The 24,737-nt window shown below is 39.3% G+C and overlaps 1 protein-coding gene across 8 annotated transcripts in view; it reads left to right on the top strand.

Annotated features, from left to right (window-relative positions):
• Positions 1 to 24,737, top strand: part of ZMYM2 (zinc finger MYM-type containing 2) — a 196,336-nt gene that overhangs the window by 135,564 nt on the left and 36,035 nt on the right. For all 8 annotated transcript variants that reach the window (XM_074985173.1, XM_074985237.1, XM_074985228.1 and 5 more), the window contains 3 exons: positions 16,391 to 16,563; positions 22,340 to 22,505; positions 23,872 to 23,906. In XM_074985173.1, the coding sequence (XP_074841274.1) occupies positions 16,391 to 16,563; positions 22,340 to 22,505; positions 23,872 to 23,906 (374 nt within the window). The remainder of the gene's footprint in view (positions 1 to 16,390; positions 16,564 to 22,339; positions 22,506 to 23,871; positions 23,907 to 24,737) is intronic.

Here is a 24,737-nt window from a genome sequence, read left to right on the forward strand (position 1 = left end):
TGTTGAATGTTCGAGGTTTAAGCATCAGAATTCTCATGAAGTAATACTTTGCCCCCTCCCACCTTCAATATCATTAAGATATAAAGATTGTGCAAATAAGAGCTCAACATGAATGTTTCTGTAGTTTCTTCAGCCAAACAGTATCCAGCTTAACTTCAACAATATTGTGGTGTTGTTTTTTTCAAAGCAAACAGGAGTTTAAAACAGCATAAACTTTTCTCAGAAAACTAAGGGGCTTTGACATAGAATGTCTGCTGGCTGCACATCCATTGAATAAAATACTTAAATTTTTGCCCTTGTTTCTAACCGCAGCCCAGATTTAACCATAATATTCAGATTTTATATTTCCCAATAGGGTAGACCCTCAAGTTTTAGCACAATGCATAATGAAATGTCTTGAATTGTAACTCTACAGACTCTTGTCTTTCATATAAGAAATCTTCGATTATGTATATTCCTGTCGCTTGATTTACAAACATAATTTGTTCGATTAAAAACTGTTCATAAGGTAAAAATTCATAAATCAATAATGGAGCTGCCAGCAGAGCACAAGCTATATATATTACATTGCTTGGACAAAGGTTGGTTCTTCATTATAGTGAAAATAGTGTTTGTAAATTGAAAAATAGGTATACATTTACATGGTTCATTCTAGTGAAAAGTCGTAAAGCACAAATGTTGTAAATCAAGGGATAGGTGTATTAAATAGTGGAAAGTCCCTAAATCTCTATTTTAATTACACATGGAGAATGTCAGCAGTTTATGGAAAGATCAGTGGCTCATTACAAAATTTTTGCACTCTTCTTTATGCTGGAATAGTTTTTTGTCAGTTAACTTTATTAAAAATACCTTCACTTATATGATATGATATAACAAATGGTTCATACTGTTTTTTTTGTTTGTTCTGATTTTTTTGTTTGACCACTAGATGGAGAACTGTACTGAGGAAAAGTTCGTACGCTCTCTCTCTCTCTCGCTCTCTCCTTTTTTTTTTTTTTTAAATTAAATGCATGTTGTTTTTCATCTTTGACTATAAAAATGTAAATTACAGGGAGGAAGACATCTGACTAACTCCTGTATATTACTGCCTTGTCTTTTACATCTCATTACAGTCAGTCTTCAGAAAATGTTCAAAATTTTTTTTTCCATTTTGTTTCAATTACTTTTTCCTGGTTTATGTTTCCTGTGGCCACCACAAAAAGATGTCCCTCAGTTTTTTACTTGCAATAATTTACCTTTTAAAAGAAGATAAATGCCATGCAGAATCCTTGGTGGCATGCAGAAAACTGCTTGTGGAGTAGTAACAGAGAGGTAGCTGTGTTAGTCTGTACTTCAACAAAACAAAACAGCAGAAATGTAGCACTTAGACTAACAAAATGATATATTTGGTGATGAGCTTTTGTGCGACAGACCCACTTCATCAGATCAATCTCATTTCCAATACAGACTGACATTTATAAATACAGAGGACCAAAAAAAAAAAAGGCAATAAAAACTGACAAATCAAATACATAAGAGGGGCATGTGGGATGTTACTTGTCCTGCCTGAGATAATTACAGTCATCAAAGGAAGGGAAACAGTCCTTGTAACGTGTGAGGTAATTGATGTCTCTGCTCATACCAAGTGTTAATGTGTTGAATTCGAATAAGAAATCCAACTCACAAATTTCTCACTCTAATCTGTTTTTAAATTCTTTCTGCTCCAGTACACAACTTATCAGGTCTTTAACATAATGGCCCACAGTACTGAGGTGTTCACTGACCGGCTTATGTGTACTGAGTTTCTTGATGCCTGTTCTGTCCCCATTTATTCTTTGGTGAAGGTTTTGCCCAGTCTGTCCAATGTACATAGTATTAGGGCATTGTTGGCACATAATAGCATATATAATGTTGCTGGACGTGCATGAGAATGTGCCTTTGATGTTGTAACTAACATGGTTAGGTCCAGTGATGGTATCCCCAGAATAAATATGTGGACAAAGTTGGCAGTGGGGTTTGTTGCAAGGAAAAGTTCCAGGATTAGTATTAATGTGGTGTAGCCTGTGGTTGCTGCTGAGAATCTTTCTCACGTTAGGAGGTTGTCTATTGGAAAGGACAGGCCTGCCGCCTAGGGCCTTGTGGAATGCAGCATCATGATCCAGAATAGGTTGTAGGTTTTTAATTATGCATTTCAGGGGGTTGAGTTGGGGGTTATACGTGGTGACATGTGACGTTCTGTTGTTGATCTTCTGGGGCCTTTATCTTGAAGTAGCTGGTTTATCGGTATTCGTCTGGCCCTCTTAATGTGTTTTTTTACTTCTCCCGATGGGTAATTAAGTTTTATGAATGCTTGGAAGGGTCTTATAGTTTTCAGTCTCTATCAGTAGGATCAAAGCAGATGCTGTTGTGTCTAAGGGATTGATTATAAATGATGCATCATGTGGTGTGTGCTTGATGGAAGCTGGAGGCATGCAGGTAAGTGTAGCAGTCAATGGGTTTCCGGTAGAGAATGGTGTTGATGTGGCTGTCAGTGATTTGTACTGTGATATCCAGGAAATGTATTTCTCATGTTGAGTAGTCAAGGTTGAGATTGATGGTAGGATGCAGGTTGTTAAAATCTCTGTGGAATTCTTCCAGAGTTTCTTTACCATGGGTCCAAATGATAAAGATGTCATCGATGTATCACAGGTAAAGGGGGGTAACAGGACGAGAGCTAAGGAACCATTATTCTAAGTCAGCCATAAAAATGTTAGTTTACTGTGTGGCCATGTGAGTGCCCATAGCAATGCTGGTAATCTGGAGGTATAAATTGTCCCCAGATTGGAAATAATTGTGGGTGAGAACAAAGTTACATAGGTCAGCCACCAGATTTTTTGTGGTAACGTCAGGGACAGTATTCCTGATAGCTTGTAGTCCATCTTCATGTGGAATATTGGTAAAGAGAGCCTCTACATCCAGGGTGGCAAGGATGGAATTGTCAGGAAGGTTTCGAATGTTTTGTAATTTCCTCAGGAAGTCAGTGGCATCTCGGAGATAGCTAGGAGTGCTGGTGGCGTAGGGTTTGAGGAGGGAGTCTACATAGCTGGACAGTCCAGTAGTAAGGGTGCCCATACCTGAAATGATAGGGTGTTCTGGGTTTCCAGGTTTGTGGATTTTAGGTAGTAAGTGGAATAATCCAGGTCGGGGCTCAGATGGTGTGTCTGAGTGAATTTGGTCCCAAGTAGAGGCAGGGAGTTCTTTCAGTAGATGGTGTTTTTTCTTTTGGAATTCTAAAGTGGGATCTGAGGAAAAAGGTTTGTAAAATGTGTTGGATAGTTGTCTAGCTGCCTCCTGTTCATAGTCTGACTTAATCATGATGATGAAAGCACCCTCTTTGTCAGCTGGCTTGATTACAATGACAGTTATTTTTGAGACTCTGGACAGCATAGTGTTCAGCACAGTTGAGATTGTATTTCATTTGCTGATATTTGTGTATAATTTCAGTCTGTGCATGGTTGTGGAAGCATTGTGTATAGGAATCTAGACTGTCATTACACCCTTTAGGGGGAGTCCACATAGAATTCTTCTTTTGGTGTTGGTAGCATGGAATCTAGCGAGTCAGACTGATACTCATTGGTGTGTTGGAAGTATTCCTTTAGACTGACACAACGAAAGAAGGAGTGTTAAGATGTATACTTTTATCAAACAAAATAAGATGTTGGCATTTTAATTTCCATAACAATTTTAAATCTGTTGCTGCTTTATTCTTTTTTAAATGTTGCAAGATATGTATGTAGTATGAAATATGTAGTATAGAAACAGGGAAATTCCTGTGTGTATGGTGCTTACCAAATAGCATGTCAAATTGGTGGCTTCTTTATATAATGAAAGACCCTATTATAATTCATAAAAAAGAAGGGTTAAGTTGCTCTAACCTTCTGGACATTTTGCATTGTAGTCTAGCATCTCCCATAATTCTGTGGTGCATAGTGTTGTTGCCTTCTCTTCAGTTATAGTGTCAGTTAAACTTTGCAGGGCAGCCCCTGTGCAGCAGTTAGTCATGGTTTGTTTTGATCCTGACCTGATTCCTTTGCCATTTAAGGCAAATACCTACTAGCCAAATCCCAGCTTATGACAGCAATTCCCCTTTACCCTTCCTTTCATGAGAAAGGGAAAGCTTTGACAAGGAAAGGAACCATTTAAGTTGGTACACAAATAACTGCAAAACACAGCAACTGAAAAATACCCTCAGAAATATTATCAGTATATGTTTGCTTAGCAAATGATATGACCATACCATCAAATAGGGATTTCTTGCCCAAAGACACAACTCCCTTTTGCTCAATTTTGAGGCTTTCTTAGTCACTGCCATAGCATCCTTTACCACTCTGTGGTTGCAAGAGCTACAGTGTTCTGACTGGATGACCTAAAGATCCTGAACAACAGGGACCATCCTAGCTTCATGTCAACACTTGACAAATTTAGCAACAACTTTTACTATAGATGCCTTCATAGACACATGAAGGTTCTCAGCCAGGGCCATGTCATCTGTCAGTGAATTTCCTGTGGATACACCCCTAAACCATTATGCCCATTCTAAACACGTCTAGTGCTTTTTCCAGATTCATAGGTCCCCTCACCAACTTGAAGGGAAGCTGGATAAGATGATGGCAGGCAGTACTTCCAAACTCAAACAGTCCCTTCCTTCTCCACAAATTACTGGAAGAAGGGGCTACATATCCAGCAGTAGTCACGCTCTTTTGTCAATGCTTATCTCAGAATTAACAGAGGAAGGATGACAGGCAAATGAGAGGAAAATCCCAGAACCATGGAAAACATACCAAAATCAGAGAGGATAGCCAAACTTCATGCTTCTTTAATCTTATTGTGATTGTGGAAAAACTATGCCTCTTGCCTAGTTTGAGTGTAGGAGGATATTTTATTTCTCAAAAAGTTCCCTTTCTACAATGGACAGGTATGTGAAAGTAGGAACAAATTTTGGATAATTCCCTGTAACTAAGGTCCGTGTACCCTCACTTTATCCAGTTACTCATTGGTAGCAAACATTTGAAGCACGGTCTGGGACTGAACAAGCTCTCACCTTCTGGATATAGAAGCAGTAGAACTCGTTCCTGCAGAGGAAAGAGTTATAGTCATCATTGAGAAACATACAAGGGACATCAGAGCTCTCTGTGTCTGAGATGGCACAAAATGAAGAAAAGGAGATTTCAGATGTAAATTCTAGCCTTGACAGTATCACCTCTGTCTCAAGGGGATTTCCTTGCCTCAGTGGATGTAGCAGATGCTTATCTCCACAGATGACTGTCACATATGGAGGTCTGCATACAGCATGACTCAGTACTGGTACAAATTACTGTCGTTTGGCCTTTTGTTGGCTTCCAAAATCTAGTAGTGATCTTAGCCAGAATCACCTGTATCAGTTCCTGGACGTGTACTAATTTAGCCCTTGATCAAATAAGCAGTTCTGTCAAGCACCTGTGTAACCTCACCAGATGAAGCACTTGCTTCATCGTAATTCTATTCAACCTTCAACCACAAATTGTACCCATTGTTGCAGAAGGTGGTTGCACATGCCTCTCAAAGAGGTCGAAGACACATATTAGGGCCTATTTGACATCCTAGAATCATAGAATACTAGAATTGGAAGGGTCCCTAAGAGGTCATCAAGTCCAGTTCCCTGCCCCCTCAACAGGACTAAGCACTGTCTAGACCATTCCCCCATAGGTGTCTCTGTAACCTGCTCTTAAAAATCTCTAGTGATGGAGATTCCACAACCTCCCTAGGTAATTTATTTGTGTTTAGCCACCTTGACATGAAGTTTTTCTTAATGTCTAACTTAAAGCTCCCTTGCTGCAGTTTAAGCCCATAAGCCCTTGTCCTATCCTCAAAGACCAACGAGGACAATTTTTCTCCCTCCTTGCAGCCCTCTTTGAGTTACTTGAAAACCACTATCATGTCCCCTCTAAGTCTTCTCTTTTCTAAACTAAACAAGCCCAGTTCTTTCAGTCTTCCTTCATAGCTTATGTTCTCTAGACCTTTAATCATTTTTATTGCTCTTCTGTGGACCTTCTCCAATTTCTTCACATCTTTCTTGAAATGACCAGAGACCAGAGGCCAGCTACTCCAGGATCGGCCCAAAAAAGCCAAGAACAGAACACCACTGGTCATCACCTACAGCCCCCAACTCAGACCACTGCAACGAATTATTAAAGACCTACAACCTATTCTTAATCATGATGCTACACTCCAGAAGGCCCTGGGTGACATGCCTGTTCTCTCCTACAGACAACCTCCCAACCTCATGAGGATCCTCACTAACAGCCACAGTCTATACCCCAGGAACACCAGTCCTGGAACCTTTCCCTGCAACAAAGCCCGCTGCCAGCTTTGTCCACGTATCTTCTCTGGAAATACCATCACTGGACCTAACGAGGTTACTCACAGAATCACGGGCACTTTCTCATGCTCCTCTACTAACATCATATATGTCATCATGTGCCAACAATGCCCAGATGCTTTGTATATTGGACAGACTTCTAACTCCCTTAGACAAAGGGTCAATGGGCACAAAACAGACATCAAAACACTCCAGATCCACAAACCAGTTACTCAACATTTTAATGGAATGGGCATTCTGTCAGTGACCTCAAGGTATGTGTGTTACTGAAGAGACATTATCGCACTGTTTTGGAAAGAGAAGTGGACGAGCCGACTTTTATATTCAAATTCGGAACATTAACACATGGTTTAAATCGTGATGGGAACTTTCTGAGTCACTATAGGGGCTCGTCTGCATACTTGGCTCAGTCTAATTCTTGACTTCCCCCCCACCCCTCCACTCTCTGATTTGCTCACCTTGATTGCCTTTTTCTGATTTGTCCTCCTTGCTTGCTGTTTTTGGTTCTCTGTGCTTTAAATATTGAGTCTGTTCTGGTCTGGCTGTGATCTGAAGAAGTGGGTCTGTCCCACGAAAGCTCACCTAATAAACTATTTTGCTAGTCTTTAAAGTGCTACTTGACTGCTTTTTGTTTTGATAGTGTATAGACTAGCACGGCTCCCTCTCTGTTAGTGTTCTTGAAATGTGGTGCCTATAGCCCTCTAGCCCCTGGAGGGTGCCACTTTTAGTACCTACCAGATTGGTGCGTTACACCTGCCTGTAGTGCCTCTACACAAAAAAAGCTGAGATAAAGTATATCATACTAGCTAAATGAGTTGCTTTCATATTCCTATATTTGGCGCTCCACTCCTTCATGGTACAAGTAGCACAAAGTCCAGGGCACAGTACTCCAAGACTGCACCAGCTGACAAGCTGCTCATTACTTCAGGCCTGCACTGCATTCCTTCTGTGCATTCGGTCCCCTCATATCCAAGTAATGTCTGACAATATGAATGCTGTTTCCTACATAAAAAAGCGGGGCGGGGGGGTGGGGGATGTGATTCTTCCCTGTGTCTAGAAACTATTGACCTCTGAAATTGGTGCATCAGTTATCAGTTACTCTCAATGCTGTATATCTACTGGGCATGTAGAATTCACTATCAGAAAGTCACAACACATAGTTTTCCAACAAACCACAAATGGGAAAGTTACAATTCTGTTCTTAACATCCTCTTAACCAGTGAGGAACGTTGCTAAGATGTCTGCTTCTCAAGAAAACAGGAAGCTTCTCCTCTATTGCCCCAGAATGGCTCTTGGCAGAGGCTTTAAGGGCAATAACCTTGTGTTGCTCTGGATGTGTATACCTTGACTCTCCTCCTGCTGTTACTAAAAGTGTTGCAGAGGATCAGTCATGAAAGAGCACAGATCATCCTCATTGTTTCCAATTGGCCAGGGCATTTTATGAGCATTTCATCCTGTCATCCCATTGATATCCAACTATTGTTAGGCCTGCTGACTCAACACAACCACATGATAAAGCATCCCAGCCCAGGGCCACTTGACCTCACAGTCTTGTATTTGAATGGACAATAGGCATAGCACGCTCCTTGCCAATAACCATTCAGTCCATCCTCAACTAGGGGAGAGAGAAAGGGTTACCTGTAACTGGAGGTTCCTTGAGATTTGTTGTCCCTATCTTTATTGCACATCTTGCATCCCCTCTACAGATCATGTGTAGATTTGTGGTTAGAGAAAGAACTGGAGAGGCATACCAAAAAAAAGCCACTGTGGCTTAACAACCAGGTAAAAGAAGTTGTAAAAGATAAAAAAGTGGAAGTTAAATCCCAGTGAGGAGAATAGAAAGGACAATAAACTCTGTCAAGTTAAATGTGAAAACATAGTAAGACAACCCAAAAAGGAGTTTGAAGAACAGCTAGCTAGTAACTCAAAAGTAATAGTAAAATGTTTTTAAGTACATCAGAAGCAGGAAACCTGCTAAACAACCAGATAAGGTAAGACCATTGCTGAGAAACTAAATGAATTCCTTGCTTTGGTCTCCACAGCTGTGGATGTTAGTGAGATTCCCAAACCTGAGCCATTCTTTTTAGGTATCACTTCTGAAGAAATGTCCAAGATTAAGGTGTCATTAGAGATAGTTTTGGAACAAATGGATAAACTTAATAGCAAATCACCAGGATCAGATGGTATTCACCCAAGCATTCTGAAAGAACTCAAATGTGAAATTGCAGAACTATTAACTGTGGTTTGTAATTTATCCTTTAAATTGGCTTCTGTACCTGTTTGCTGGAAGATAGCCAATGTGACGCCAATATTTAAAAAGAGCTCTAGAGGTGATCTGACGATCAAAAACCAATAAGTCTGACATCAGTACCAGGCAAATTAGTTGAAACTATAGTAAAGAATAAAATTGTCAAACACGTGGACAAACGTAATAGTCAACATAGTTTCTGTAAAGAGAAATCATGCTTTGCTAATCTATTAAAGTTCTTTTGAGGCAGTCAATAAGCCTCTGGACAAGGGGGAATGAGTGCATATAGTGTACTTAGATTTCCAGAAAGCCTTTGATGAGGTCACATACCAAAGGCTCTTAAGTAAAATAAATTGTCATGGGAAAACAGTCCTCTTTTCAGTCCTCTCATGGACTGAAAGCTGGTTAAAAGACAGGAGACGAAGGGTAGAACTAAATGGTAGGTTTTCTGAATGGAGACATGTTACTAGTGGGGTACCCTAAGGGTCTGTAATGGGACCAATCCTATGCAATCTATTTATAAATGATATTTCTTTATAAATGGTGTGGGAAAGGGAGTAAACAGTGAGGTGGCAAAATTTGCTGATACTAAACAGTTCAAACGATCTAAGAACAAAGCAGGTTGTGAAGTGCTTCAGAAGGATCTCACAAAACCTAGTGGTTGAGCAACAAAATGGCAAATGAATTTTAATGTTGATAAATGTAAAATAATGCACATTGGGAAAAAATAATCCCAATAATACATACAAAATAACCACTCGAGAGAGATCTTGGAGTCCAGATTCGTAACAATGGCAAGGTGAGTGAGGCAGAAACTTCAGGTGCACAGCTGAATGGGTGCAGAGGGGCAAAAGGCAATGCTGTGACACAGGTGAAGTTAAAACCCCATTGGAGGAGGCTGGGGCCAATTGTCACCTTCGTCTTGACTCCCAGATATGTGGTACAAGGCAAATTTAGGTCTCGGGAGTTTGCCCTGGTGCAGGGTTTGCAGCTCCAGCACCACAGGGAAGCTGCAGGGGGAAAGAGAGAGGTGTCCTGGCTGCTCTACCTCAGCACCCTCCCCCTCCTGTGAAACAGCTGATGGAGTCAGGAGGCAGTGGGTGGATGGTTAAGCTCTCGTGGTTACAGGCTGGCCAACCCCATGCTCCTCCTTCAACACAGACTTTTCTTAAATTCACACCCCTTCAGGCCCTTGACAGGGATGCCCCTTTCTCACACACATAAAAGGAAAAGTGTTCAGAACTTTGTACAGATTTATTCATTTACTTATTTATTTATTTACACAAATTTATTTCTAACCACCCATCAGTTCAGCTGAAGCTCCCTCCCTTGTCAGTCACACACCCCACAGTTCTACTCCAGTCCCGATCTGTTGCCTCTCCTCACCCCACATCCGTTTAACTTCAGTCCCCATCTGTCAGTGCCCTCACCTGCTCTTCCCTTTCCTCTTGCTCCTTCTAGATTCTACATGTAGGGGCAAGGTTCAGTGGGCCCTGCTTTGGTACTGGGAGTGTATCTCCACCTGCTCTTTGCCAGTTAGCATTACAAGTTTTGGTTGCACATATTCCTTGAGCTTTCATCACATGACAACTTTTAATTAAAGATTAATAATCTCTAATTCCTGGATGCTTCAAGGTAATACTGTCAGATTGACAACACTGCTTCACCCACTCTGTCCATTCCCAGCCCCAGCACACTCTTCCTACAAGAGTTCTGGTTGATGGCTCCTCCCCAGGAGGTTGGTAATTGTGGCAGGCAGCCAATCACAGGGGGTTCTCCCCCTCTGAACTTGGTAGAAGGGTTGGAGATGGGGACCAGCCCCAGCCTCAAATTTCACTTGCAACAAAAATTGCAGGAGTTGGCAACAGTTAGTGTCTGATTCAGCATTAATGGGAGACGGCCGGAGGCCATTCGTAGAAATGATCTTATAATGGGCAATTCAGAATCTGAGCTAGCTCTAGAATTTCCTGATGATGATCTGATCCAAAGCTCTGTTTGAAGCCTGTGTTTATAAAGTGTATGTTTGGAGCCGAGATAGGTCTAATACTGGGACTTATACGGAGCCCAAACCCTCTAGGTGATGAACAAATAATGCATTACAACGATGGAGCAGGTTCTTTACTACGAATTTGTTTAGTCCCATTGATGTCACTGTTGTAATTTACACTGGCTGAGTATCTGGGCCACAGTAATAAATAAAGAGAAATGCAAGATCCTTATGGGATGGGGGCAAATTGGGGTCAGCACGCGTAAGACAAAAACGTTAAAAAGGGAAAGAAAAACATGATATAGCTGTCCTATGGTACTGCAATATGCCAAGTAGTCATCTCTATTCTCAGAAAAGAAAAAACCTTCAGGAAGAAAGAGGACGAAGGGAGAGAGCACGAGAGGGACAATGCCATGGGTCAGAAAGCAGAGATGTGGGGGGTGAGGAGGAAGGAGGGAAAGGTGGACTGAGGGATGAGGGAAGAAAAAGGCACAAGCGGGGGGTTGTTTTTGGTCATTGACTTCCGTTCCGTGCTACAGTTTTAAGGGTGAGTCCAGCCTGAGCTGCTTTTGTATCTTGAAGGTGTTTTTCTGGCTAAATTACTTCAGCTCAGTAGGGGAAATTACAGCTTCTGAAATCAGCATGGCTTTGCTTCACAATTTAATAATAAGCTGCATGAGAAAAATGAAGAACACACAGAAAGCCTTTTCATTTAATTTTTTTAATTGGTGGGGAAAATTCTTACTCCAACACACAACCCAAAGAATTGTGCTATGCCTGGATTTCTCAACTGTGGCACTGTCTCCTGAGGCTGCCTCATGACAAGAAACTGCTCTGTGGCACTGCTATGTCCCAATGGCAGTAATAGCCTCTGCTGCTGGTGCTCTCTCTCTACAATGGAGGATAGCCAGTGCACAAAGAGCGTACATTGAGAAAATCCCTGTGCACGTGCAGAGGTGTGGAATCCTCATGTGGAGACCTCAGATTCTCCCCTCATCCTTTCAGTGGCAGAACTGCATTTGTTCCACTTCACCAGGACCCTCTGTGTCTGATGAGGAGTTGTGGGATTTGCTCTGAATAATGTGTGCATTATCAACATATGAGAATTTTTTTTAAAGATCATTTAACTCCAGTTGAGTGATCGGATTGATAGAACTGACAGAATTGATAAAGAGTGATAAAACTGGATGTATAAAGCACTAAAATGAGATCTTGGGATTTTGATTTTCTTTCAGGTGGTTCTTTGTTAAAATGGATACTGCTAATCTTCAAAAAGCAGCAGTAGATTTAAGTTTTACATGACAGCAATTTGAATGGCTTGGAAATTTCATCAAATTCAGAGTTTTAAACAGCAGGCATTAGCACTGTTGCCAAACATTTCATCTGCAATTAGTTTGGACCTTCTGCAGTTAATTCATTACTATAATCTGGCCTGATCTTATCCAAACTTGGAAGTCGCCCTGTGAATATTTCTCTGCTTGCCAGTTATTGTGGCTACTTGAGAAAGAAGCTTCAGTAAATTAAAATTAATTAAGAACTACCTTTGAGCATCCCCAGTTCAGGAAAGTTTTTATCAAATAGGTCCATCCATTTTATCAATAGTACACAAGGTAGCAAATAATATTAATTTTAATGCAGTTATTGATGAGTTTGTCTTATTAAAAGTATGCAAAGTACAATTATAGATAAATACCTAATAGTACCTGACATGGTGATATTTTATATGTATTAATATGAAGGTTATGCTTATAGGTTATATTATAATTATATATATTAAGATATATATGCATTAATAGATTATGCAGATCTCAGCTGTAATAAAATAATGTTGTTAATAATAATAATAATAATAATAATAATTAATTACTTATGTGTTTTCCCTTTTTGTATGAAATAACTATGAATAGATAAAATGAGGGGGTGCAAGTTTATATTCTTGCTTCAGGCTCAGGATTAGCTAGTTACGGCACTGTTGGAGTCATTATGGATAGTTCTCTGAAAACATCCAGTGAACATGCTGCAGCTGTCAAAAAAGCATGTAGAATGCTAGGAATCATTTGAAAAGGGATCATCTCTGTCTTATTCTCTATCATATTGCCTCTGTATAAATCGATGGTACACCCGTATCTTGAATATTGTGTACAGATGTGGTCATCTCATCTCGACAAAGATACATTGGCGCTTTAAAAGGTTCAGAAAAGGGCATATGAATTCCAGCTCAGCAGTTTTACATTGCATTGTTCCCCCCACCTTCCCCGCATGAATGACAACTTGCAAGTCAGCAGTTGTGTGTCCAGGAAGTTAGTGCTTCCCCACTGGTTTTTGTATGTTACTGTTCCTGATATCTCATTTGTGGTCAATTATTTTGTGTAGAGACCGTCTAGTTTGTCCAGTGTACGTGACATAGGGTCATTGGTGGCAGATGATGGCATATATCACATTAGATGTTCAGGTGAATGAACCTTTGATGGCATAGCTGATGTTATTAGTTCTTGTGATGGTGTCACTAGGGTAGATGGTGGACAGAGTATGTTTCTGTTGTGTGGTGTGAGTTGGTGATGAGTGTCTCACGTTAGGGATCTGTCTGTGAACGAGGACTGGCTTGCCTACCACGGTTTGTGAGAGCAAGGGATTGTTATCTATGATAAATTGTAGGTCCAGATAATTTGTAGGAGAGCTCTTAGCTGGGCACTGTAGGTAATGGCTAGTGAAGCTCTATTATGATACTCATTTGGACTATCCTGTAGTAGATGACTTCTGGGTACCTGCCAGGCCTTGTCAGTTACTTCATTTCTCCACATGGCTATGGTAGTTTTAAGAATGCTTGCTTGAGATCTGTAAAGGTTTGTCTCTGTCTGAGGGATTGGAGCAAATGAGGTTGTATCTTAGGGCTTAGCTATAGACGGTGTGTGTTGTAGATGAAAGCTGGAGGTATGTAGATAAGTATAACTAGTGGTAGGTGTCTACTCTAGAGTGGTGTTTGTGACCATCACTTACTTGCACTTCAAGGTCCATGAAGTGGATCTCTTGTGTGTATTGGTCCAGACTGAGACTGATGATGGGGTGGAAATTGTTGAAATTCCAGTGGAATTCTTGAATGTCCTCTTTTCGAGATGCCATCAGTGTAATGCAACTAGAGAAGGGGCATTTGGGGACAAGAGCTGAGGAAGTGTTCTTAGTCAGCCATAAAAATATTGGCCCACTATGGTGATCACTAGTTTAGCACACAGACCTACCCAAATCAGGGCCAAACCTCCCAAATCCATAGGCTGTGTATGACTCCTGATCTGAGCTCAGTGTTTGTCACTTGGCTACATCCCTCTCTCGCTGGTGCCATGCACCTTGGCTCCAGTTTCCTGTCCCAGTATGAGATCTGTGGGGGGTATGCATCATTGGGGAAGGCACTGGCAAGCCTCAGCAGGGCTTCCTTTTACCCTGTGGGCACACCCTATATAGTCTGTGTGTCCTGGGTACCTGCTCAGTGATGAGAGGTGGGGGGAACCCATCTCTCTTGTGCTTTCCCCAGGGCAGCAGATCCCTCCTGTGTTCTTATCTCTCCTGTTGCCCATCCCTGAAAGCCAGGGCTTGTAGAGAAACATTACTGTGGATATAAGTGCCTTAGCATATATCCATACTGTGATAAAAGACAAGCCACAGATGCAGCTGGCCTGAGCTCACGGGGCTTGGACTCCAGGACTACAAAATGGCAGTGTAGACATCAGGATTTAGGCTGGCGCCCAAGATCTGGCACCCTCCCCTGTTGCAGGTTCTTGGATTCCAGGCTCCATCCTGAGCCGCGATGTCTATAGTGTGGTTTTATAGCCCCTCAGCTTGAGCCCAAGTTAGCTTACAAGAGCTAGCCATGAATTTTTATTGCAGTATGGAAATGCCTTTAACGACTCATTAAATACAAGGTAGTATTATATGATGGTATATTACAGTTGGTAGAAGTGCCTTAAAATGTGGTTGCAGTCTCTAAACCTTCTATAAAAATGGAATCTTGGTGCCCTATTTAACTTTTAAGGATTTCAAAATCAGGACTTTAAGAGTTGAGAAGTGGCTCCCTGATTCACTGGAGCACTCATGCAGGAGACCCAGGTTACTCTGCCCATTCAGAGTATCCTTGTCTGCAGCGCATCTGCCACTGTGGACGAGGGCCAGTCCGGTCACTCACCGTCTGTGGCAGTGCCACAGGCAGGCCGCAGCAGCAGCCTGAGTCCCTGGCACAGTATGGGTGGGAGCACTCCACCCTGGCTGGAGCAGCCCCTGTCCACAGTAGAAGGGCCAGCCCAGCTTGTGCAGGAGTAGCCTCCCCAGGTGCACACCCTTCCCTTTTAATTTGTTAACCAGTTAAACCTACTGGTTAACGGTTTAACCAATTAAAAAAGATTTTACATCCCTAATTTTCAGTCCTCACTCAGTCCTGGAATGTTAACTTTGGAGTGTGAAGCTGACCATTTCATTGTTTATATTAATTCTTTGTGGTGATCATTTTATCGGTTACATGTGGCAGCTAATGTATTTATCCAGCAATCCCAACTGCCACCTTTGCTTCTCCTCATGTCAGAAACCCAAATATCTCTTACTCACCTGACGGAACCTCCAGCTTTCCATGACAGAGTTCACAAGAACTCTGTGGCATATTGAAAACTGAAAATGTGCGGACAGCATAAAAGGTAGAATTTAATTAAAAATAAGTAACAGTGGCTGTTGTCATAATCTTTTTCATATTTCATGCATTAAAAGCCTCCTTTTAAAGGAAATGCAGGAAGAATTTTCTCTGCTGTTGTACCAGATGACTGAAGAATCCAGACGCAGCATGCTGATGGAGTACTTGCAGCTATGGCTAAATTATAAATTGCAAAAAAATCTGAAGTACTATGGCATTACAAACAAAACCGTAATGAATTTTGTTAAAATTCATACATTCTTCTGGTGTCCTGTATATGTTGTGAGTTATGTGACAAAATAACCAATTGCTAGCTTTGTGTTCAGATTATCTGTTGCTGTGTGATTTTTCAGTTCTTTGTTCTGTGTGTTGAATGATAGTATTGTTGAAAGAAAAGGAACAGTTTCATAGAGAATTGAAATGCTAATGTGTTTGAATGTAGTTATGGTAGCAAGCTGAGGCTTGAAATTCAGTGTATTGTATAGGTCTGAAAATTGTCATAGTCTATGCTTTGCTTTTTGTTGTTTGCATTCTAAGGAAATGCACTTGAGCAGCTGTAACACAAGTGTGTATCTAGACTGCGCTGATAATCTTGCTACTGAACCTGGATGATCTGATTTGGGTTTGGGGGGGTTGGGCTGCAAAATGATAAAATTGCAGCGTTACACATTCAGATTTGTATTGTCCTACAGTCCAGGCCCATGGGTCTGAGCTAGCTGACATGTGACTTCCATCACCCTACATCTGAGTCTTTTTTTATCATGATCTAGAGACATATTCATAATAAAGGATTTTTTGTGGGGGCTTACAAAAAAGGCAAAACTAAGTATCACTTCTTGTTGTGAAACTGGGTTTGTGATATTTGTGTTTTACATGCTGTTAAGCAGACAGAGTGTTACATATTGTGAGATAAGAATAAGGGAATTATATGGAACTTTAAAATTGTGCAGGGGATTTATTCAGGTAAGTTTGATAGTTCAGACAATAGTGTACAGTGTAATCTGAATTTGTCTGAAGCACAGAAGTTGATGCTTATTAGTGCGGTTTCAGTTTTAAAAATTATAAAAACTGTTTCTAAGGTCTTCTTTTATCTTTTAAACTTATTTCCAGGATGCAAGCTGCTATATAAACAAGATTTTGCAAGACGGTTAGGATTGAGATGTGTTACTTGCAATTACTGTTCACAGCTCTGTAAAAAAGGAGCAACTAAAGAACTTGATGGTGTAGTAAGAGATTTCTGCAGTGAAGAATGTTCTAAAAAATTTCAAGACTGGTACTTCAAGGCAAGTAACTTAGAATTTCTGACAAATGCTTCAAAGTAAAGCCAAGGCCAGTATAGCAAATGTGGCTTACTTCAGCATAGCTTGTGCAACACAATAATCAAATGTTCTTTCCATCATTTCAGTTTTCTCACAATTTATAAGCCACGTTATCCAAGTTTTTCTCGCCAAGTAGTTTACTAAGCAAACTAATAAAGAACTGCAATGTGTTTATTTTACAGTTGCAAAAAAGTTTTTATCCTCAAATGATACTTCTGCCAATTAAAAATGATTTTTAGTTTATATTCAGAATGGTGCAGAAAAAACATTAATAGTTGCTGACTAGCACCTCAAGTAAACTGATGATAGATTAGGTTAGCTAAATTCGTGGTCTTTGTTCCTGTTTTAGACTGTCCCCTTCTTCCTCAGTTTGTGAAATTCAGAAGCTTTAATTGTTAGGTATTTTCTAGTGCAAAGAATACAAAAGTGTAAAGCAACTGTGGTGCCTTCTTTTTTTAATTCCCTGAATGTTTAACTACTTTGTTATGACAAGATTATGCCTTAAGGTCTTTTGGGAAAGAGTTAAAGTGAAATTGGACTGGGTTTAACCTGCCATTGGCACCATGAATAAAGTATTTGATCTCTGGTGTGAACAACCTGGAAAACTACTTTGAAATACCAAAAACATGAGCTACACTTGTGGATGCAAATGCAGAAAATAAAGGCTTACAAAATACATCATCTTTCCAAAACTGTGAACACAGCGTGGAAGTAAGACAATAAAACACAAGGAATGTTAGCAGACCAGATACAGTCCAGTTATCAAAGATAAGCCGGCAAAAAGAACCAAATTTGAAGACAGAGTTGATATTTTTATGGAATTTACAGCCAAATATTCTAAATAAAGACTGTACGATAACATATGTAGGGTCCAGTTAGGAATTCCTGTAACAATATTACTGCAGATTATCTTGTTGTGGCGGTTTTTCCCCTTCTGTTGTCTCATTGGAAATGTTGAGGCTTAAAAACTGCCTGCAGGTTTTAGAAAACTTACTACAGACTTTATTTCATATGTTATATTAAGTGGATGAATATGTTTTTAAACTCAGAGCAAGAGAGTGACATTAATCCCATATTAAAAAGTGCCTACTGATATGAAAAATCTATTTCAGCCTTTACCTGACTGTCTTAAAATATCTAAACTTGCAGGGAGATGGGATTTGGGTTTGGGAATTCTTTAAACTATTACTTCAAATGCATTTCTGTGTGGTAAGGGCATGCCTCAGATGGTCCAATGAGTCTGCTTGGAAGAATTACTGTTCTTTCTGTGATAGAAGGGACAGAATGTTATATTATGGTGTCTTTTGCCTTGGTACCATGGTGTGGCAAAGGCAATGTAATTTAAGCAATCTTACTGGTAATTAGATGCTTTTGGTCTTAAAATTTCAGGGTTTTTTCATATTTTGGGATTTCACATTTCAGAGGGAAAACTAGTGTTAGAAAATACTGTTGAATTGTTAATTGTTTCAGTTGCATTGTTTTTCAGTGCTGCTTAGTGCCTTTTGCTAACTTAGTTATGATTATAAAGTTTGGGTTTCTTCATGGGGGAGACATGCATACATTCATAGATTTTTGGAAATTTGTACATCTTGCTGAAAGTGTCTCTGCCTACCCTTGTGAAGTGCCTTCTTTATTTTAAAAAAGTGATGCAATGTATCTTGCTTTTCACATTTTACAGTTACATTGTATTAATATTAACTATTAGTTCATATCCTTTTCTAACTACAGATAAATAAAATTTTAAGCTGTAGGAAGAACGAATGAACCGATGTTGATAACTCCTCTCCCCTCCTCCTCCCCCCCCCTCCCCCCCCGATTTGTACATCATTTGATATTTTGTCTTTTGGAAGAAAAAAATTAAGAATAGTACTTTATGTTTGAGCTGTTAGTTTCATTTATGCAATGTCCAGTGTTATACTGGAGTTTCAGTAGATTTAAGTATATTTAGTTAGTAAAATTAGTAATGACCTAGTAATGTTTAATACCAACATTGTTAATTAAACAAGTGTTTATCTCCATTTTCTTTGTTGTCTACTTTTTTAAACTGGAAAAATTTGTCATGTGTACTGTAAATAGCAGGCAGGGGCCTCTGTTTTCCCATGAAATGCACTCAGAATAGCAGCCCTGGAGGATGAAATGCTCTCTTCAGATAGCAACTATGGCAAAGGCAGCCATAGGTCATGGTCCCTACCCTATCTTAGGCCAGGTCTATACTACACAATTCTAGCTACAGAAGTTGACTTATCTACGATCGATGTACGTGGCCATCCTCACTGAGAAACTCCCTTTTCTCCTGTCGACGTCCCTTACTTCTCACAAGATCGAGGAGTACATGGGTTGGCTCTTGATACCCGATAGTTCAATTCATATGTCCCCACAAGGCACGTGAAATCAAACACCTGAAGATCAATGCTTACCCGGTCACTCTACCAGGCAGTGTAGATGTACCCTCATTCCGTCATACCTCAGCCCAGATTCAAAGGGTGAGACTAGGTCAGCCTTCATCATCATCCTTTGCTGAAAGCCCTATGAGCTTGTCAGTGCCAAATGTTAGTAATAACTTTTGAGGTACAGGTATTTATCCATTAAGAAAAAGATGATCTGAAAGTGAAGGATTTTTTTATGCTGAGGCCAGCTCCGTAAACTATTGAATCCCTTTATGCTAATCAGTTTAATCAATCAGTGATACAAAAACAGTGGTTTGGATATCATTCTAAGGAACATCTTGGTAGATGAGATATATGAAAGTTATTCTTAGTTGATTTGTGACATTTGGCCACAGTTCCAGTAAAATAATTTGATTTTTACTGTAAAAGAATACTGGCTGAAAAAAGTAAGCATGATAACTTAAAGAATTTACCTCCAATTCTGAATTGTGGAAAAAGAGGTTTTTTTTCCCCGTCACTGCTTCCGACAGTGCATGTCTCTTGTGCCCATAGTTAGAGGTGATCCAAATTTACCACTGGCCAACCATGTATGATAACAGCAAAGGTACTGAGAGGAATTATTTCAAATATTAACTATGCATTCCATATACCACAGCTGTGTTTTGGGTGTGATCTTTTATACAAGCAATATTATAAAAATATTTTAGTGTTGAATAGTGTTTAAAGAATTAAATAAAAGTAGGTTGAAAATTGAAACATTGCTGGGGGAGAAAAGATACCTCTTGAACTGCGCCTTGAAAGGAGATTGACACTTGCAAGGGCGAAGACATAGGCAAACTGTTTCAGAAGGCAAAGTGCAGAAGATGGAGATTGCATTAGCAATGCATCCGTAGACTTATGAAGAGTCAGAGGAGAGTAAGTGAATGTAGCATGAACCAAAGTGGGGAAGCAAAGAGAGAAAAAGTTCCCACAGCAGCTTGGAACAAATCCATGAACCACATATGTTTTTTAAAATAGAAACTAAAAAAGCTATCCTCAAGCCCAATGTGGGCAAGTATAGTTTGAGACTGGGAATAACAATAAGTTTACACTCTGTACATGTGAAAATACAGGCAACCATGTTTTGTGTACTCTGAAATTAGAGAAATAGGATTTGATAAGGAAGAAAAGAATGGATAAAGATTTCAGTAGTGGTGGAGCCAAGGCTGAAGCACAGACAATCAATCTTGGGAAAGTGATGATATGCAGATTTGCAAAAAGTTGTGGTAATTCCAGGTCCACAATGCCAATGTTCTAGATAGAGGCAGATGGAGGGAAGGGAAAATGGAGCTAGGAAACAGAATTGTTTGAGACAATAGTGCAAATTTATTTGGCTCCAGGAAAGGAAGAGGGTGTTTATAAGGAAGAGTTATTAAAGATATAGGAAGCTACATGGGTTTGAATAATGGGTGTGAAAATAGTAGCTGAGGTGTAAAGACAATATAGTATGATGGGTAGAAATAGAAACGAAGTATGCGTAGAAAGTAAATAAGAACTAGTACTAGAGGGTACCATGCTCCACTATGTCAAAGATTTTGCTGGGGTGGAGGGGAAAGCAAGGTAAATTTTATCTACAGAAAGAACACTTCCTTCATGTTTTTCAAGATCTGATTCCTTATATTTGCAATGAGAAGTCAGGTGGAAAGAAAGGTGTGCTGCGATCATCACACTCCATCTGTAAGTGCAAAGTAGATGGATCTTTGTGCTCAACTGGTAAGATGAGAAGTTAGTGTAATATTAGCATGAGGAGAATGAACACCTGTTGAGGAGAAAGGGGAAGATTGCAACTCTCAGAATAAACATTTCAATCTCTTTTAGCTCTTGAAGAGCAGTTGCATTGAGTTACATCCAGAAGGGTTAGAAATGCTTCTAATGCAAATATTTTTGAAAACCGGTGCCTAAAATTCAATTCCTAAGTCCATGGATAGGTACCTTACATTTAATATTTCAGAATCTTAGCTCCAATCTTATATTCTGCAGAAATTGTCACAGGGTTACCAGAGAATGACTCCAAGCAAGTTCAAGCAGAAGAGACTAAATCATGTGCTTGATACACGTAAACACAATATTACATTAGAGCATACCACTTATTCTCTCTTGTGCTTGAGAATGACACGAGGCCAATTAATTCTTGTTACTCCTTGAACACTGATGGTGCAAATTGCAATTCCTCAGCAGTCAGAACCTCCCATGTAATTTAAGGACCACATGTCACTTGACAAGTTATATCTGTTGTCCTATGGGCTGCTTTAAATTGAGTTTTCCAGGATGTTTCTTTCAACAAATCTATCTGGTATTCTTCCTCCCTCCAAAAAACCAAACAAACCCATACACTTGTTTTTGGTGTCATTTAGCATGTAGGTGTCAACAAATGTGAAGAGGATTGTGTATTGGAGGATTTGCTTGTTTGCTGAGGGACTGCAACTGGCACTATCAGTGTTTGGATTATAACTTAATGTGACTGATACGCTTCATTGGAAGTTTTATTTAGTATGAAGGAAACCTATCTTTTGTTGGAGTAGATGCCCAAGTAAAGTTGTCACTCCACCTGGTGTAGGTGTACCAATAGAATACAAAGCCAAGCTAACTGCAGCACTCGGCCGCTGGCATGCTAATGAGGTGCTGAATATGCATTTCAGTGCCTCATTAGTATTCTTCGATCTGGCCATTAGCATGGCCATTTCAAAGTTTTTTTCCTAAGTGTAGACACAGCCTATGTGTTGCTCTTAAACTGTAGAAATGTAAATTAAAAATCATATTAATATTATAATAAATTTATTATTATTGCTATAGTACAAAGTAGATTAAGAACCAAGGTCTCTGCACCAAGGAGCTTACAATATAATTCAAATGCAAGACACTGGACAAAAATATTGCTGCTTTAATTACTATTTCAGTGTGGGTTGGAAAGAACCCTTACGGAGGTCTCAATCTGTTCTCTCTCTTGTTTTGCAGAGTATTTCAGCGGATCTTATTATTAAAATTGCTCCATGACACACAAATATCTTGCTGAATATGCAGAGATGAGCTAGTTTTATGGACTTAAAAGCATGTAAACAAAATGAGGCCTATTCACCCTTTTTCAGTTTTATAGAGTTGAAAACTAAATGAGTAATGTGTCCTTACGTACAAATCGGAAGGTAACAGCAGTTGTGGAAGTGACAAAGTAGCTGTGTCAATTAACTGTTTAAAAGTCCTCTAGCATCAATTATAAATAGCTTCATCATTACATATCTTGTTTAAAATACCACATGTTCAGTTCTTTTTCTGTGGTTTCTTTCTTTTAAAAACTATCAAAATATTCCTTTGTTAAGGCTGCCAGGTGTGACTGTTGTAAGTCTCAAGGAACTCTGAAAGAAAAAGTGCAGTGGCGTGGAGAAATGAAACATTTCTGTGATCAGCACTGCTTACTGCGTTTCTACTGTCAGCAAAATGAACCTAATATGACAACACAAAAAGGACCTGAAAATTTACATTATGGTATGTGATGTTTAATAGATGACAAATAGCAGAACTATGCAATCATGATTTTTGAAAGGTTTTGTTTTTACATATTTCAGTTGTGGATCAATATTTTCACTTGTGACAATTAAAAGTAATATGAGCTTGTATTTACAAAGGAGGGACTGTTAAGTTCATCTATTTCTGCTTTCTTTTATGCCTTTTTCTTGTGATAAAGCCTACAGACACTAGCCCCATTGTGATAGACATTGTCCAAACATGTTTTACTATCAGAACTTTGTTTATTATGTTTGATTTTTAATGTTAGCTTATCATTTTATTGACAGTTTTGAAGGTGGAAAAAAAAGTAACCTGTCAATAAATACTCTGCTTCTGTGGACAGGTGGTCAGAACATTGCATGGGTAAAATTCAACACAATTTCTGTACAATATTAAAGGGGAAAACGGACTGATTCCCACTAGAGCATGCTAAATAACTGTCCTTTACTGTACGTTTGTTCATATAGAAAATGTACTTGTACTTTAAGAGTCACAGTTTGAAGTGCATCTCTTGGACCAAACACTGGTTAAAGAAACCAAGTAATCTCAGGAGAAGATGAGACAATAGAACACAGAGATGCTCATTTTAGCTTCCCTTCAGCTCCAGTGTAATTATACATTTAACATTGGTGTTTAGTGTACAGGGAGCCTTCTCTTCCTCCCTCACTCCCAGTTTGTCCTTTCTAGTACTTTGGAGTCTTTTTTTTTCAAGTGTCGTCAGAGCATGGGGATAGGGGTGGCACCAGGGATTAGTTAAAAACATTTTTCCCAAGTGAGAACTAAACCCACATTTTTGACTTGTGTTAACTCTATGTTTAACAAGGAGGCAGCTAAATCCTTTGCTAGAGCAAGAAGCTCATGTGCACGTGAGGATCATAGTAATATTTAGGGGCTTGTCTGCACACAAAAGTGATATCAGTTTAATTAAATTAGTTTTTAAATCAATTCATTCAAACTGGTGCAGCTTCTTTGTGAGTACACTTTTAAATCTGAGTGGTCACGCTTAACTGAGCTCAATTTAAGATAAATTTATGTAAGGCAGTCTTAAACCAGATCAAGAGACTAGTCTTTGGTATTGTATTGTTTTAACTTTGTGGATTTGGAAACCAGCTTAGTTCAAGAGATATTTGTCTGTTTGTGCTGGGCCTAGGATTCGGCACAAGACTCACAGACAGTTGGCTCCACCTGTCTGGTATTGTAATAAACCAGCAGTCAGCACGACTGCTGTGATGCTAGCTACCAGGATTATAGTAACTGTCTTAATTTTTGTTGTTGCAAGTTTATTTTATAGACTCATAAACTGATAAAATAAACACTATTAATTTTGAATCTCTTTATGTTTTAGATCAGGGTTGTCAGACTTCCAGAACAAAAATTACAGTAAGTATATAAAATGTAATGAGATACATTAAAATTACATCTTCAATTTTAAACACCAACAAAATAAGTAACACTTTTAAATGACTAAATTAGAAAATGTTAATCCAGCTTTCAGGGTTAGCTATTTTTTTTTCGGGGGGGGTGTCTTTTTTTTGTTATGACCAGTGAAACTAAATTGATGAGTTTATTAAAAATGTCTTTTTAAACCTCTTCCATTAAAACAAAGTGCTATGCATTTTATTTCTGAGTTTTGTGAGAATATCCCTTTAAAGATAATTAACACATAGTTCTTCTATGTTTTTGTATTCCTCACAAATAAGTATGTATGATAAATGTACAAGGGGGAGTGAAACACTGATTAATTAGCATTTTAAGGTTGTGACCCATTTTTGAAAAACAGAAAATCCAAAGTTAAGGCATCTATTCAAATAGTAATTATCAGAACTTTTGGTCACTGCTGTCAGGGTCTCACTGGTGTTGTTGAGACTATTTAGGAATAACAGAATGTAACTTTCTTAATGATTTGTGTCTGTGTAGTGGAAAACAAGGCAGAGTGTGAATGGAGTATGGAGTAACCTCGTTTGAATTTTACCAAGTTGTATTAGGTTGTCACAAAAAGGGGGTTTAATAATGACCCCTTCCTCCAGATTACCTTTAATTTTACACTAATTCATTTTGATCTCTTCTGTTGAGACTTTCAGAGTGCTTATTTTCCAACCTGACTAGATTGGCTCCTTCCTCTTTGGATTCCTTACTGTTTTAGGGAAAAAAACACATTGTCTTTCATAGAACTAAATATTAAACACACGTAATCAAGTATCTTAATTTATG

This window comes from Carettochelys insculpta, chromosome 1, assembly GCF_033958435.1.
Source record: "Carettochelys insculpta isolate YL-2023 chromosome 1, ASM3395843v1, whole genome shotgun sequence".
Taxonomy (NCBI): Eukaryota; Metazoa; Chordata; order Testudines; family Carettochelyidae; genus Carettochelys; species Carettochelys insculpta.